Consider the following 15806-nt stretch of genomic DNA (forward strand, 5'->3'; position numbering starts at 1 on the left):
GAAGTAGGCCTATATACATTTACATTTAAAACAGCAGCACATGAAAGTTTGAATAAAAGCACTGCATTTGATCTGCTTCTGTAGGGCTGTGAAACTGTGGCATGAGCTTTGAGATTTTATCGTTTATTTGTCATATATCAATATCTGTAATACAAACGGCTTCAGTAAAACAAAAACAATACTAAAGAAAGAGGTGGGCGTTGTCTTTTGGAGGGAAGTTCAGTGATTGGTTCAAACTTTCTACAGAGTCTAACCAATCGGCGAATGGCATGCATTCTTAAATACTGAAAACAGCAGAACACTGAGATATATTATTGGTTTCTATCTACGAGAAAGCAGTAAATCCTTCAACCGAAAATGAGCGGCAGAGGCAAAACCGGTGGCAAAACCAGAGCGAAGGCCAAGACTCGTTCATCAAGAGCCGGGCTTCAGTTTCCCGTCGGCCGTGTTCACAGACTTCTTCGCAAGGGTAACTATGCAGAGCGCGTCGGTGCCGGAGCTCCAGTTTATCTCGCCGCTGTGCTCGAGTATCTTACTGCTGAGATCCTGGAGTTGGCTGGAAACGCCGCTCGTGACAACAAGAAGACTCGCATCATTCCCCGCCATTTACAGCTGGCAGTGCGTAACGATGAGGAGTTGAACAAACTCTTGGGTCGCGTGACCATCGCTCAGGGCGGTGTGTTGCCCAACATTCAGGCTGTGTTACTGCCAAAGAAGACCGAGAAGCCCGCTAAAGCAAAGTAAACTATCCAGTTCTCCAAAACTAAACAAAAGGCTCTTTTAAGAGCCACCCACTTGAACTTTTAAAGATTGAAATTTTGTTTTGGTTTGTTTATGGTTTGTCTGAATTCGAAGGCAGAATCTCTGACCAGAGTCGGTCAGATAAGAGAGACAATCAAAATGTGTAGTGGACCTCCAGGAAAGGAGAATCACTAATCATGCGTTTCATTTTAGTTATTGATTTACTTTAATGGCAGTCTTTAAAGAACATTAACCTCTACACTTATTTATTTCTTAAATAATGTATGATAATATGCTGGTACATGCTGTCATACTGGTACTTTTGTCTAATGCATTTATATGTGTTTACTTTAGTCTATCCAGAACAGTGAAGTATTTAATATTGAACGATTATAGTAAACATTTGATGCATTAAAACGGCTTGATTCGCTGCTTTTGTGTCAACGAAGGATTTCGAGCGGGAAACAACGCTTGTTTGAAAACAGTAGACGCACAGTCATTGGCCAGCTGTATACTTTGACGTCACGCATTAGCCAATCATATGCCAGTACAGTGTCGCCGCCCTCTGAGCTCATGATCGACTTGTCTTTAAAAGCAGCATTTAGAGAAAGCTGTGTATTTCTGCGTCGAAAGGCAAAGAGGTTTCCTTGTAATCATGGCAAGAACAAAGCAGACCGCTCGTAAATCCACCGGAGGCAAAGCGCCCAGGAAGCAGCTCGCTACTAAAGCTGCCCGTAAGAGCGCCCCAGCCACCGGCGGTGTGAAGAAGCCTCATCGTTACAGGCCCGGTACCGTAGCGCTGAGAGAAATCCGTCGCTACCAGAAGTCTACTGAGCTGCTGATCCGTAAGCTGCCGTTCCAGCGTCTGGTTCGTGAAATTGCTCAGGACTTCAAGACTGATCTGCGCTTCCAGAGCTCCGCCGTCATGGCCCTGCAGGAGTCCAGCGAAGCTTATCTGGTTGGTCTGTTCGAGGACACAAATCTGTGTGCCATTCACGCCAAGAGGGTCACAATCATGCCCAAAGACATCCAGCTGGCTCGCCGCATTCGTGGAGAGCGCGCTTAAACCTAATTGCGTCCCTCACACCAAAGGCTCTTTTAAGAGCCACCACAATTCCACTGAACGAGAAATTTATCATTGTTTACTTGGTTACAAAGGTTTTTCTGTGTGTTTTAAAGGATGTATTCTTTATAAAATTGTTAATCAATTGCTATTTTTCTCTCTCCAAGTATGTTAGTGAAGGGATTGTGAACGATTTTAAGTAGGTTTTTTTACGTAATACTGTATTTTATTTGTGTAGGCATATTTTTAACACAAAGTTACTTTTCTCCAGATTTTTCAATGAGGAAATGTCTGAAGTTCTGAATATCTTGATCAGTACATGCAATGCACACAATACAGAAGACAATTATAAACTAAGCATGTGAAAATGGCTCTTTAACAGATTCATTGTTTACGTCTAAGTTTAAAATTCAGTGCCTCATTTTTTTAATTTAATATTTTGCTGGCAAAATGAAAATGCAATATTTTATTTACATCTACATTAGAAGCACCAAGTTAATTAGAAGCATTTCTAATACTTATTCCCACTTATTTAATTTAAAATCACTCAGCAAGCACAGCTGTATGTAATTCATATACATTTCTATAATGAACAATAATGTTTATTTTTTAAAAGATAAACGTTTAGATCAGCCAATAATCGAAAGCTAAAATGTAGGTAGGTCTGGACTTTTACTGTGAAACGTCACAAGGCACCGCCTTCATTGCTGCATGTTTCCACTAGGTCCTGTAGACAACTGTAAAGTCCTGTGTCACTGCCCAACTTCTCACATCTGTTGTTCATCAGACTGAAATCATGTCAGGAAGAGGTAAAGGCGGTAAAGGACTCGGCAAGGGAGGCGCCAAGCGTCATCGCAAGGTTCTTCGCGACAACATCCAGGGCATCACGAAGCCGGCAATCCGTCGTCTCGCCCGTCGTGGTGGTGTGAAGCGTATCTCGGGTCTGATCTACGAGGAGACCCGCGGCGTGCTGAAGGTGTTCCTCGAGAACGTCATCCGCGACGCCGTCACGTACACGGAACACGCCAAGCGAAAGACGGTGACGGCCATGGACGTCGTCTACGCTCTGAAACGCCAGGGCCGCACTCTGTACGGTTTCGGAGGTTAAACCCAACACAAACCCAAACGGCTCTTTTCAGAGCCACCCACATTATCACATTAAGAGATAAAATCTACCCATATTTACGGTTGTAATCGAACTTTGAATTGTTCAGGCCACTGTGACCCGATCAGACCAACTTTATCTAAGTTTCAATTCTCTGTATAGTTATATCGATGACTTATATAATCTTTTATTAGACTTGTTTATTGTTAGTGTATCTCTAATATATCTCCAGACTACATAAGATTAGAATTTAATCTAACAGTCAGCTATTTGTAAGTACGTAATTTGCCCATCCCATTGCGCTGGTCTTTCATTTTTTGTTTCTAAATGAGAATTTGTATAACGTGTATACTTTGTAATGTATATTGTTTTTTTAAGTCGACTTCATGTATTCGCCAAATACAAGTTTTTAATTTCACCAAATGGGCAGCTAACATGAGGAATAACAAACGTCATTTATTTAACGATAACATTGTTCTCAAAAGCGTTGCTTTCAAGCCTTTACGCAACAAGATATTGCTTGTATTTGTTTAATAAACGTTTTCCTGCAAAATAAATAACTAAAGAATGCGTTAAATTGTATTTTAAAAAGAGCGGGAAAGTGAAACCGCACTACAATGCATGGGTGCATAAAATTCAAACATTAGCGTTCAAACTTTTAGCTACTTTGATTGGCTCTCTCGCGTCTTGGCCACACTAATGAAACCCATTCATGGTGTGTGTCCAGAGAAGACACCCAATCAGCGCCGTAAGCCTGTTGTCTTTGAAACTTAGCATGGACAGAGAATAAATACTTCTTCACCAGTGCAGATCGTAATACACTTAGTTGTTTCGTCTTGAGAGATCATGCCTGAGCCAGCGAAGTCCGCGCCTAAGAAGGGGTCCAAGAAGGCCGTTGCTAAAACCGCAGGAAAGGGCGGTAAGAAGCGCAAGAGGTCCAGGAAGGAGAGCTATGCTATCTACGTCTACAAAGTCTTGAAGCAGGTTCATCCTGACACCGGGATTTCCTCTAAGGCCATGGGCATCATGAACTCTTTCGTCAATGATATTTTCGAGCGTATTGCCGGTGAGTCCTCTCGTCTCGCTCACTACAACAAGCGCTCCACCATCACATCGAGAGAGATCCAGACCGCCGTGCGTCTTCTGCTGCCCGGTGAACTCGCCAAACACGCCGTGTCTGAGGGGACAAAGGCCGTCACCAAGTACACCAGCTCCAAATAAATCTGTTGAATCTTTCAACACCCAAAGGCTCTTTTAAGAGCCACCCACTCTATCAGATAAACGAGCATCCGATTTAATTGAGTTAAAAATTTTACTTTTCTTTTAAAATATGATTTCATAAATAAAACTCAAGTCGGGTAACCTAAGCAGGCTTCCCGTGACGTCCTTCAAACATTAAAAAGGGTCTTTTATGAAGTTGAATTCTGTCAGACCCACAAATTGATGTTGGAGTACCAAGGCAAGATTTGCTTTCAATTGATAATACATACAAACGGTAAATGTTTGTTTTTTCCCCTGTCAATCTGATTATATTGTAATTACAAAACTATTATAATGTTCTTAATGGACTGACTAAAATAAATGCTTTGGTACTAACAATTTTAAAGTGCTATATGAATAAAGTTGAATTGAATTAAATTACTACTGAAGTGTGCAAGTCCACTATTTTTTTTTTATAGAAATGACATTGTCTCTGTCATAGCTAAATGGCATACAATTAAAAATTGCATATACTGATGAAGAGCCACAGTCACAGAAATCACCACGATTGTTTCACGATGGTAATCTTTCATCTGGGACAGCCAAAAATCGTGCTGTGTATCTCAGACTTAAGGCTGTGGTTTGTAAGGGTGAGTGAATAAAGGTGGATGAGTTGTGTTGGTCAGAGCACAATAGAGAGCATTATTCTGGAATAAATATTTTCAAATAATTCTTCAATTATTCTGTTTATATAGTGTTTACCACACCATTAGACATAGTTCAGATGTTTTATTTTAAGACATTTGACAGGTCAGGTGTGCGTTTATCGAAAAAAAAGTGAACCCGTGGAACATTTCTAAACCATTCAAAATACAACAATATGAGAGTAAATGATGACAGAATTTCATTTCTATTCCTTTAATACTGTTCTGTACACACACACACACACACACAGTTCAGTCATTTACTGTGACTGCATTATTTAAGCAAATTAACTGCTGAATAATGCAAGCAATGACAACCGAAATGACAATATACGCTTCATCCATGAATTTAAACGTCTCTGGTTAGATACAAAAGCTTACATTGGTGGAACATTTGAATCAATATTAAATTATGATAAAATCTTTACCATTCAGTAATGTAACTCTTAAGGAGTTCCTCCTTAAAAGACAAGACATCAAAACACTGGTGGGACTTTTTTCAACATATACAATTTAGAATTAATAAAATAGACCAGAACCGCTAGTGACCAATACTTCCTGTTCAGAACCATTCCAGTTTAACAGAAGTGAACATTCTTATAGACCTTGGTATAAAAATATATAACAAATCAAACTCTGCTATAATTCATTTTATCTCCACATTGTGTGCTTAATACACATCTAGCCATGGTCAATTTCTTAGTAAACAGTGCTAATAAATGATCATAATTTTAAGCGATGCTCCATGTCTCTTTGACCATTGGTCTTCAAGGTTAGAAAAAGCATTCAATGGTTTGCACTTGCGCAAACCTCTGACCATTGAAGTAACGTTATATTTTTTCACTAAAAATGCTTAAAATATTCATTGTTTTCATTCACAAACATATTGTTTTGCTACAGAAGACATATGAACCCAAAGAATTATTGATTATAAGGTTTAGTTTCTACTGGGCTACTGTATCACTCGATTTATATTAAAATATCTTATAAATATCCAATCACACAACATTGTCCCAGTAGACCGCAAAAAATATTTTATCCAAGCAGAGAAGGCAACTCTATAGAAAACCATTTCTTAAAACCATAAGTTTCTGCTTTGATCATTAGTATAAAAATATATATTATCTTTTGTTTATAATTTATAAATAAATAAAAAAATTGTTTGAATACTTGTGGCATTTTTTTATTCATATCAATTTCACTGTTCTGCCACCATGAAATAAATAATAAAGGCGAATGACAACATTAGCTCGATGCATTACAATCACACAGGGACAGGGAGCCTCTGGATGGCGCGTGTACTTCAAGATAGTCAGAATAACAGCAATATATAACACTTTACAATTCCTTCAATGATGTTCACTTAATTCAAGTAACTTTCCAAGGGTGTGTTAAAAATACAAAAGATGCTTAAAGTCTTTCAACAACAGAATAAATACATTTACAACAGAGAAAACACATGAAAGTCATACGCGGCTTTATCATGTGGCTGACACTGGTCGTGCATTTGTTCTTAAGATGCTAAAATAAACTTTAAATCGTCGTGTTTTTTATTTTCAATGTTTAGCTCTGGACCTCTTTTCTGTGTCTACATTGATTTTATCGTGCTAATGTGTTTTATGACTGCGGTTTTGTTGTAAATGTTAGAGGAGAAAACACACACGGCAGCTCGTGGAGGCGAAGAGACACTGAGCTGGAGAGGTTGAGTCTATGCGGTTCTCATGTGCTGTGTAAACGCGCCGCGCTCTGCTACTTCTCATTACTGATCTCGTGCTGAGTTTGTGAGAATATAGAACCGCTTAGAGAAAATGGCTGAAACCGCTCCAGCTGCTGTCGCCCCGCCGGCCAAATCACCCAAGAAGAAATCCGCTGCAAAAGCCAAGAAAACTGGACCAAGTGTGGGTGATCTCATCGTCAAAGCTGTCTCGGCTTCCAAGGAGAGAAGCGGCGTCTCTCTCGCCGCCCTGAAGAAAGCGCTCGCCGCGGGTGGTTACGAGGTGGAGAATAAAAACGCCCGCGTCAAGATCGCCATCAAGAACCTCGTGACCAAAGGCACTCTGGTCCAGACCAAAGGGACCGGCGCTTCTGGGTCTTTTAAACTGAACAAGCAGCAAGCAGAGACCAAGAAGAAACCAGCGAAGAAAGCCGCTCCTAAAGCAAAGAAGCCCGCAGCCAAGAAACCCGCCGCTGCCAAGAAGCCCAAGACTGCTGCGACAAAGAAGACCGCCGCTAAGAAATCACCCAAGAAAGCGAAGAAACCAGCCGCCACCGCCGCTAAAAAGGCAACAAAGAGCCCCAAGAAAGCAAAGAAGCCAGCGGCTCCTAAGAAAGCAGCGAAGAGCCCCAAAAAAGCAAAGGTTGCTAAACCCAAGACGACAAAGCCCAAAGCAGCTAAGCCTAAAAAGGCAGCGCCTAAAAAGAAGTAAAGCCTCTTTACAAAATTATTTTACTAAAAAGGCTCTTTTAAGAGCCACCCACCAATTCATAAAGGAGCAGTATTTCACTGTTATTTTTTGTAATTATAATTTATATTTTAGATTACTACGAAATATGTGATTTAATTGTACTATATTTTATTATTAAATCAGTATTTTGTGACCTTTTTCTGATTATGTAAGTTCCCTATGAATTTTAATCAAATGTATTTTCTAATGCACTGTAAGTTGTCTTAGACAAAGCGTCTGCCAAGTATATTTGAACCTTTTGATGCACAAGTTATGCAAACCCCTTTTAATGCACAACAGGTCAAAAATGACCTGTATTCATTTTCTATGGTATTTTAGGCATGGCAGGATATTTTTGTGCTTTATCTTTGAAAATCAGTTTATTTCAGCATTTTATATCCCATAATCTATGAATGTTCAAAATATCTTGCTTTCAATGACCACAAATTATTACACGTTATTATAAATTTATATTTTACATTTATTACAAATTATTACACAAAATAAGCATTTATGCAAACATGATAAAACAAAAGGATAAGGGCAACATTTTTTCAAACAATCATTTTAAAATTTGTAGACATGTATATTTATCACACATAATATACACATATATCACTGTTAACCAATAACACTGAAATTAAACTGTAGTGAATTGTGGTAAATGTGACTGAATGAATGAAAACTAAGACAAAATAAAATCACGATGGGTACAGCACCATCTCAAATTGCAATCTCAATGTATTTATGCCACACGAATGACAACTACACGTTTGTGTTCCTTGTGTACATGATAACAACAAAACTTTGTGCATTTGTCAAATAAATAAGATAAACAGGTTGCGCTTTCAGAAAATTCTCTGTCTGTGATCATCTTGGTTACAAAATACTTGCCACACAAACATGTCTAAAGAAAGCCTGAAATGTTTCCCAAACTGACAAAAAGTTATATGTTAACATTCAGGGGCCGTCGGCAGCGCGGGCACCACAGCCTCTTTATTTTTCAAAGATTTTTTGACTGATTTTGAAAATACAGATATGATTCAAACATCATTTATAACGTTAAAGTGTCTAGGAGAAGTACAGTCCTTGTTACTTTATTACCCGAAATAAGCTGAGATCGCCACAGCCCTGCACTATTCACAAGTAAAAGAGTTGAGACACACACCCTGCAGTCAAGGGACACTCAATGCCTCATCCATCAGTGCTGTGAATGTGTGTTGTTTTACTCTGATTCACAGTGCAGCAAACAGGACATCTAAATCCTTAACTTGCGTATGTCTCCTCACTGCAAATTCTCTCCAGACACGCGTCAATCCTTTGTGATTCTTTCAAATAGTACGACATGATAGCCACCCGTATCCGTAAACACACGAGGGATTATATTTGATGTGCTTTGTGGTATTCTTATAAATAATGTGATTGCAAACAGGACATCTAAAACCTTGTTTATTTGAATCCCGTCTGTCTCCGCACTGTGCACTTAGTTTATTACATGGTCGCATTTCCAGACATGAGGCATTCCTGTGTGCTTCTTCCAAAAAAAACACAAGGTAATGGAGTAATCGCGCCTGTTAACAAACACAAAGTATTGATAAGTTGACTATGCTCATCCTTTACTATATTTCCTAACTTAAACTAGTATTTGTAGTTACACCACAGTTATCACAAATTTACCATTGTCTCATTACAGAAACTAGTTGTATTTGGTTATTTAGGTTGTTTATATGTGCCTTGACCCTATTTGTTTGGATTAAATATTTTAGCTATAATTTAAATTAAACACAAACAAAACAAGCACATTTCCCTCTTACATTCCTGCCTGAAAGGATCAATATGAAAGTCTTTGTTTCCTGAGATCTCAGATTATTCAGGAGCTTTCACATCTCCTCGCGTGTGGCCTTTCCCGGGCAAAGTGTCTTATGCATAAACATTTTTCTCTCAAAAATGCAAACATGTACATACAAGATGCTCATATAATATTGTATCTCAGTTTGTGCTGAACATTGTTATGAGACTTTTGCTATTATTATGTTTTTAATCAACTGAAAAAAGCACAAGGTCAAAACTTCTCAAGGGGGCCATTAAACTTAAAGACCCCAGAGATTCAAATTTACGTGTAAAAAAATCTTCATTTGATACTTATTACTAGATTTTGATTTTATTGTACACTACTTTGTTATTAACATTTTGTCTTTAAGTCTTCTCAAATTCATTCTTTTAGCACAACATTCCTCATTGAGGCATTAGGGGGTTGGGTCTTTATCTCATCATGTGTGACTCACATTAATATTCATGACCATTGACACTCCCTTGAATATAGAGTGCCGAAGTAATGGCGTCACTTTGTAGGCCAAAACGCGGAAGTGAGTTAGCACTCCTTTGCCCTGAAGTCTATTGTTTTTTTGAATGGGTTTTTGCTAAATCGCCTGAAATAAGGTCTGTGGTTAACATAGCCTCTAAATATTTTCATGTTTTGTTCTATGAGATAAAATACACCAGTTATAATCTGCTTGTGGTTTTTTAAAACTATATTGTGCCTTAAAAACGGTGGTTGCTAACAAGTTGCTAAACGGGACTACATCCTTTGGCGGGGACTTTAGATGTCATCATGACAGGAAATCTCTCACTAGCCTTTCGTTCTCAGAAGTTTACTTTATATATTAAGTCTTTTTCAAATTGTAGTTTTTCCCAATTTTTTTTACACAGAATTCTATGATATTAAGGTAACCAATTAACGTTACCAGTTCTTTATTTCTGTGGAGAGACTGTAGTTCGACAATGGTGTTTTGTTTTGTCCCGGATTGCAACCACAAGCCGTCTGATGTTACCCAGCGGAGACTCTGTTTGTGCCGTAAGGCAGCTCACACAACGATGATTTCCATGTGAACACCGTATTTACTGCATTAATGTGGCCACGACCAAACTTTAATGGTGCATATTTCTTAACACGCTAATGATACTTCGACGGTTAGGTCGAGTTAAAAAGGCTAAGTTAGCAAGAATAAACGTTTTTCAAAACAAAATCAACAGCTAAAATACCTTTTTGTCTTTCTCTTAAAATATCTACAAGCTTGTTTACTTTGCCACTGTTTAATAGATTAGATCCGCTGCAGTTTTATTAAAGGCTAACGTTACGTTGAGAAATGTTTTTAATTAAAATATTCAAAATAATACCTGGTTTATTGACTTTTATTGCAACTTGTTTGGATATAATTATAGAAAGGGTGGGTCCTACATCCTGATATTTGTGAACTTGGCTTTACCCACTAATAATAATAGGATTGTATTTGTAAACAGCATTAGTTAGGCATTGGGTCAGGGCCGGATTAACCATACGGGCAACTGGGCAAGCAAGGGCACGAGCAAAATATTCTATCTGGTAATCTCTCACTGGCCGCTTTATATTAAACAAACTGTCAACACGGGCTTTTGCGCTGCAAAGAGAGACGTTGCGCTGCCTATGACTTTGAACGTGAGTTGAGAGTGGTTGAGTCTCATGCAGACTGACCAATGAAGAGAGGTCCTCAAGTTAAGACCCTCTCCTCATTGGTCAGTCCACATGAGGTGGGTCAAAGGTTCGCCGACAGAAAAGGTTCTACAACAGAAAAAAATGAGACATGGAGAAGCTAAGTGGGAGCGTGAAAATTAAAAAAGGAAAAGGACATCAGAAACGCAGAAAATGTAAAGTATAAACAGTGGTGTAGTATACGTGATATGCAGGTATCTGCGCGATCCGATCGGCGTATGAAATCAAATTACTATAGGGGCGCGAAAGTGACTGGGGAGCAGACTGGTGTGGCCCCACAAGAACCCACAGGCGAGTGACAGCAAAGTACCACGAGAGCGATTCCAGTTATCACATGGAGAAATCTGCTTTGAATCGCTCTCGCGGTACTTTGACATCACCAAGAGGTCTGCTTAGTGCCAAATGAAGTCGAACCTGCAGTCCATGTGGAGAAGTGAACGAGTGGAGCAGTGCACAACATAAAATCCGGAGAGTTAACAACGCACATGTGAGTAAACAAAAATTTAAATCATCAATCCAGTTTATTACTTTATCCGGAGGTAAGGCTCCAATAAAATAAAATAAGCCGGTGTTCAATATGTCCTGATGGTTTTTGGCTGCCTTCCAGCATGTTTGCTTGTGCTTCACAGTGTTAAACTTCCTTTTCTCTGTGTTCATTTATATATCTACGTTCAAGATGTAGCCTATATGATCTTAAACTTCTGTGAGGAAAATCATGTCTGCGTTGATGTTCAGTTCAGACTTGCAAATTAAAGATAATTTTCTTCACTTTGGTTTGGGTATCTAATATTAGGCTACAGTATATGATGGTCTTGTAATAATAATTAAGTAAAAGCCTATTTTCATTTTTAGGCACTGCTTGGATATGCAAAAATAAGCTTTTTATATCAATGACTATGCAAATTAGAGTTCATCCATGGTCATCTTAAATGTGTATTAATTGAAAAGTTCTGTTAAGTGAGCTTCCGTCAACAACGAGGACAACTCAGCTAAGTTAGCCAGGACTTTTCTACACAGCCAGTTTATGTTTATAGCCCGGAGATTATACAGATGCTGATGTGTTTTGTTTTCATAGCATCATATGTGTGTGAATGTCTTTTATAGGGGACATAGTAGTGCATTTGTATGAGCATTTAAATATTTGTAAATCAAAATCACTGATCTATGTAAGTGGCTGGATTGTGCATGACGTCACAACTGTGAAGCCACCGCGCCGCCATGTTGGTATACCCAAACATTCTATTAAATCAATGGACGCGATCAGATTTTAATGATAAAACATCACTTTACTAGTCTTCGTTTTTATATCTGAAGTTACCCTGTACATTATTACAACACAAACATCCTAAGCATGTACATATAGTTATTTACTGAAAGTTGTACATTTTAGTTTTTAATCAGTTATTATACATTCATCTTCATTACAGTATCAGATCAGCAGACAGACCGCATCATATTTAGTATTAATGACAAACGTGCTCATTCTGAAATCTAAATAAATAATCATACTTTGTACCATATGTGCATGCAATAATTTGCCGGTTTTATCTTAACTTACAAGTTACCTAAACTTATTTAGAGAAATAACGCTGACCGTGTAGCTGAATGTCAAAAAAACTTTATTTATACCCGTGTCATTAACAGAACGCAGCAGACACACTCAGCTTAACGGGTTTTTATAAATCCATTTTCCTGCCCGATTAAAGCATAAACATTGCAAATAACACCAGAATTAACAATTAATTTGTACACATATCCTAAAAATAATCTTGCGTGATTGATACGCTGTAAAGCGGGTGAATTTAAAACATGATTTTGAATGGAAGTCAAAGGTTGGGTATACCAAGATGGCGGCTCGAATTCTGCGCTGGCTTCACCTAACGCTGTTATGTTGAGCGTTCTATGTGCAGTCCAGTCATTTATATAGATCAGTGATCAAAATACCCCAGATGACAGTTAGAATTTGAAATATTGAGTATATTTACTGTGTATTACAGTAATATATTCTGTATATGACCATATTATGGTGATCCTGGGGTCGTGATGATGGGTCCCTTGAATATTGTTGCCCAGGGTATAACAAAGTGTTAATCTGGCCCTGCATTAGGTAACAATGATATTAATCTTGGTTATTTTAGTAGTAAATGTTAACTATATTGAATGTGCTATATAAACATGGACGGATCAATAAAGAAGATTATTGTAAATGCTGAAAAATTCCATTCTTATTTAATCCAAATATTTTATTGTGTGAGTTTTAATTTGTAAAGGTGTAACTTCCATAAAACTAACATTGCTTATTTTGAATTTATCCTTAGACGAGCTGACCGAATGCCCAGTGTCCATTCTCGCATCTGCAGCTGTCATTTTCCTGCAAGGGATAAAATGTCCCTGTTTTGTTTTTATCCACAAATTCTGTTCCCACTGGCCAAATTTTGGAAGATCATTCATACTCCCTGAGACAGGATAGTTCAAGTTTTTGCCAGAGCGACCTACATCGCCTGGAATTCATTTTGGTGAATTGGCTCACAAGACAATACAACATAACATATACAGTAAAAAACATACAATTTAAAAAGAAAACAAATACTTAAATTCTTACCAATAAATAGTAATAAAACCAATTTAAGAACAAAGCTATGTCTGAATAAATAAAGTTAGTGCTGTTGTGAGTTGAGGGCCCTCACAGCCTGTGGGTAAGTACTGTTGGCAAAACGAGTGGTTCTAGTTCTTATACTTTTTAACCTTCTACCTGATGGTAAAGGAATAAAAAGGGAGTTAGCAGGATGTGATGAATCTTTAAGTATTTTCATAATAACAGAGGTTAGGGCCACCGGTCTGTAATCATTCAGACAACTCGCATTCGACTTTTTAGGTACAAGAATGATAATAGCTGATTTAAAACATGCTGGGACTTTACATAATCTAAGAAACCAATTAAAAATATCAGTAAAAACATGCGACAGCTCATTGGCACACCATTTAATAGTGGCAGCAGAGACCTGGTCGGGGCCTGCTGCCTTCCTACAGTTTTGTTTCCTCAACAAAGATCTGACCTCTTTTTCTTCTATCAGGGCTTCTATAAGGCTGATGTGCCTAAAAATGGATGAAGAGGAGGAAATGGCTACACAATTTATGGCTGACAAAGATGATGAACCATCTCCGGCTGATCAAACCCTCACTATCAATTCTGAGGAACAACCAAATAAAAGCACAACTAAAGAAGAGCTGCAGTCTGGACGAAGAATCCAGCTTGAGATTAAGTTAGAGCATTCCATAACAGAGATTTAGCTTCTCAAAGACTAACTCCAAAGGCAAACGAGTAACTGTCATGACAGGTATTCAGCCTTTCAGATGAGTGAAAGTGTGATTCGAATGGAGACAGGATTGCCAGATAGAGATACTTTCAGTGCTGTGTGTGAATATGTTGCTCATTTTGAGAATTCCATTACATTGCTGGATGGAGGAGACCCAAAGAAATCATCCTTGAGGACCAGATTTTCATGACCTTGATTAAAATTCGCCACAGCTATACACACTTGCACTTGGGTTTTCTATGTGGGCATTCACATTGTGTAGCAAAAATACCTTCTTTCCCTGTAGAGCAGGGGTGGGCAATTCTGGTCCTGGAGGGCCACACTCTTGCAGAGTTTAGGTGTGTTTGATTAGGGTTGGAGATAAACTCTGCAGGAGTGTGGCCCTCCAGGACGGGAATTGCCCACCCCTGCTGTAGAGACTTATCATGTGAATTATATAGTATATAGTTTGTTTTCAGTTTACTTATTTTATGAAAATAAAGATGCTTACTACAAAACGTGCTGCAATGTTTCTGTGGATCAGTGATTGGAGCATTTTGTTAACTTTTGTTTAATTCCCAGAGAACATGCTGATATCTATAGCTTGAATGCACTGGAAGTCGCCTGTCTAACAAATACCAAAAATTAAATGTTAAACTATTGTATACTATTGTAACTATACACCAGTCAGCTCACAGTAATGTGAGATAAAATTTACTACACAGGCTCTCTCACATTGGGGCTTGTGGATTACCAGGTATTATATATAGAAAATGTGAACAAAATTCGTATGGTTTATTTAGGGAACATATATGGTTTAGTTATAATATATTGTATTCAAGCATTGATGCTAGTGGACAATTTTCTTCAAATTCAACATATATAATTATATATAACTATTATGTTTGTTCAGAGATTGTTTGTATAGTTATCTTATTAATACATGGAACACTATTATAACTCCTCTATCTCCCTAGTTTTACTTAATTAGACTCGATAAACCTTGTCCCTCATGCTGGCCCTTATAATACCGGTATGTAAACCAGCATCTAAGCTGCACTGTTATGTCCAGATATATAGTGGTTCTCTCTCCTCGATGGTTTTTCTATCGTCTAAGAAAAAGTACATAAGATTGGAAATTGATACGGCAATAGCTAACGTTAGTGCTTCTGAGATGTTTTTTTTTCTGGCGAGTTAGCAAATGGTATGCAAACATACAATCAAACATAATACAGTGAAAGATAATTTTTAAATTTTATTTGGGGCACAATGATCAGGCATAATAACCTTAATCACATAGAAACTAATATTAAGGTTTATATAAACTAACAAAATAATAAACTAATAAATAAAACATTAACAAAAAAATTTTTTTTTAACATTTTTGGAAATAACGATTGGGCAATATTTCTCATGAAAAAGTGGACAAGTGTTCATAAACAGCGCAGATCATAATGAGCGAGCGTGTTTTTTAAATAAAGTTTGAGGAAGCTTGATGATGACGTTGATCCGCGACCGGTGTGCTGTAGTCCGTTTATAGCATACCGTTAGCATTTTATATCTGACGGCTTTATTTAGGCTTCAAAATTTATATATTTTCGATTAACTTATAAAGATTATCTTGATAGACAAAACGTGTAAGGTTCATAACTCTTTGTTGAACACAGATCTTATTTTTTGCGATTTTCCAAAAGTCTATGGGGAAAATGAATGGCTTTTAGATT

General features: G+C 37.9%; 5 protein-coding genes across 5 annotated transcripts in view; all 5 read left to right on the top strand.

Annotated features, from left to right (window-relative positions):
• The window catches only part of LOC129433171 (uncharacterized), a 27316-nt gene continuing 11510 nt past the window's right edge, over positions 1-15806 (top strand). Inside the window, exon 1 of the mRNA XM_073868385.1 lies at positions 1-740. Within this exon, the coding sequence (XP_073724486.1) occupies positions 358-740 (383 nt within the window). The 5' untranslated portion in view covers positions 1-357. The remainder of the gene's footprint in view (positions 741-15806) is intronic.
• LOC141364125 (histone H3-like) lies at positions 1333-2040 on the top strand. Its single transcript, XM_073868220.1, has one exon. The coding sequence runs from the start codon at positions 1397-1399 to the stop codon at positions 1805-1807; it is 411 nt and encodes a 136-aa protein (XP_073724321.1). The 5' UTR covers positions 1333-1396; the 3' UTR covers positions 1808-2040.
• Positions 2601-2912, top strand: LOC141364126 (histone H4). The gene has a single exon (XM_073868221.1). It carries the CDS (start codon positions 2601-2603, stop codon positions 2910-2912), a length of 312 nt encoding a protein of 103 aa, XP_073724322.1.
• LOC129434026 (histone H2B-like) lies at positions 2960-4213 on the top strand. Its single transcript, XM_073868222.1, has one exon. The coding sequence runs from the start codon at positions 3756-3758 to the stop codon at positions 4128-4130; it is 375 nt and encodes a 124-aa protein (XP_073724323.1). The 5' UTR covers positions 2960-3755; the 3' UTR covers positions 4131-4213.
• On the top strand, positions 5784-7985 carry LOC129434010 (histone H1-like). The gene has a single exon (XM_073868223.1). The coding sequence runs from the start codon at positions 6622-6624 to the stop codon at positions 7237-7239; it is 618 nt and encodes a 205-aa protein (XP_073724324.1). The 5' UTR covers positions 5784-6621; the 3' UTR covers positions 7240-7985.

The sequence above is a fragment of the Misgurnus anguillicaudatus genome, chromosome 6 (genome assembly GCF_027580225.2).
Source record: "Misgurnus anguillicaudatus chromosome 6, ASM2758022v2, whole genome shotgun sequence".
Taxonomy (NCBI): domain Eukaryota; kingdom Metazoa; phylum Chordata; class Actinopteri; order Cypriniformes; family Cobitidae; genus Misgurnus; species Misgurnus anguillicaudatus.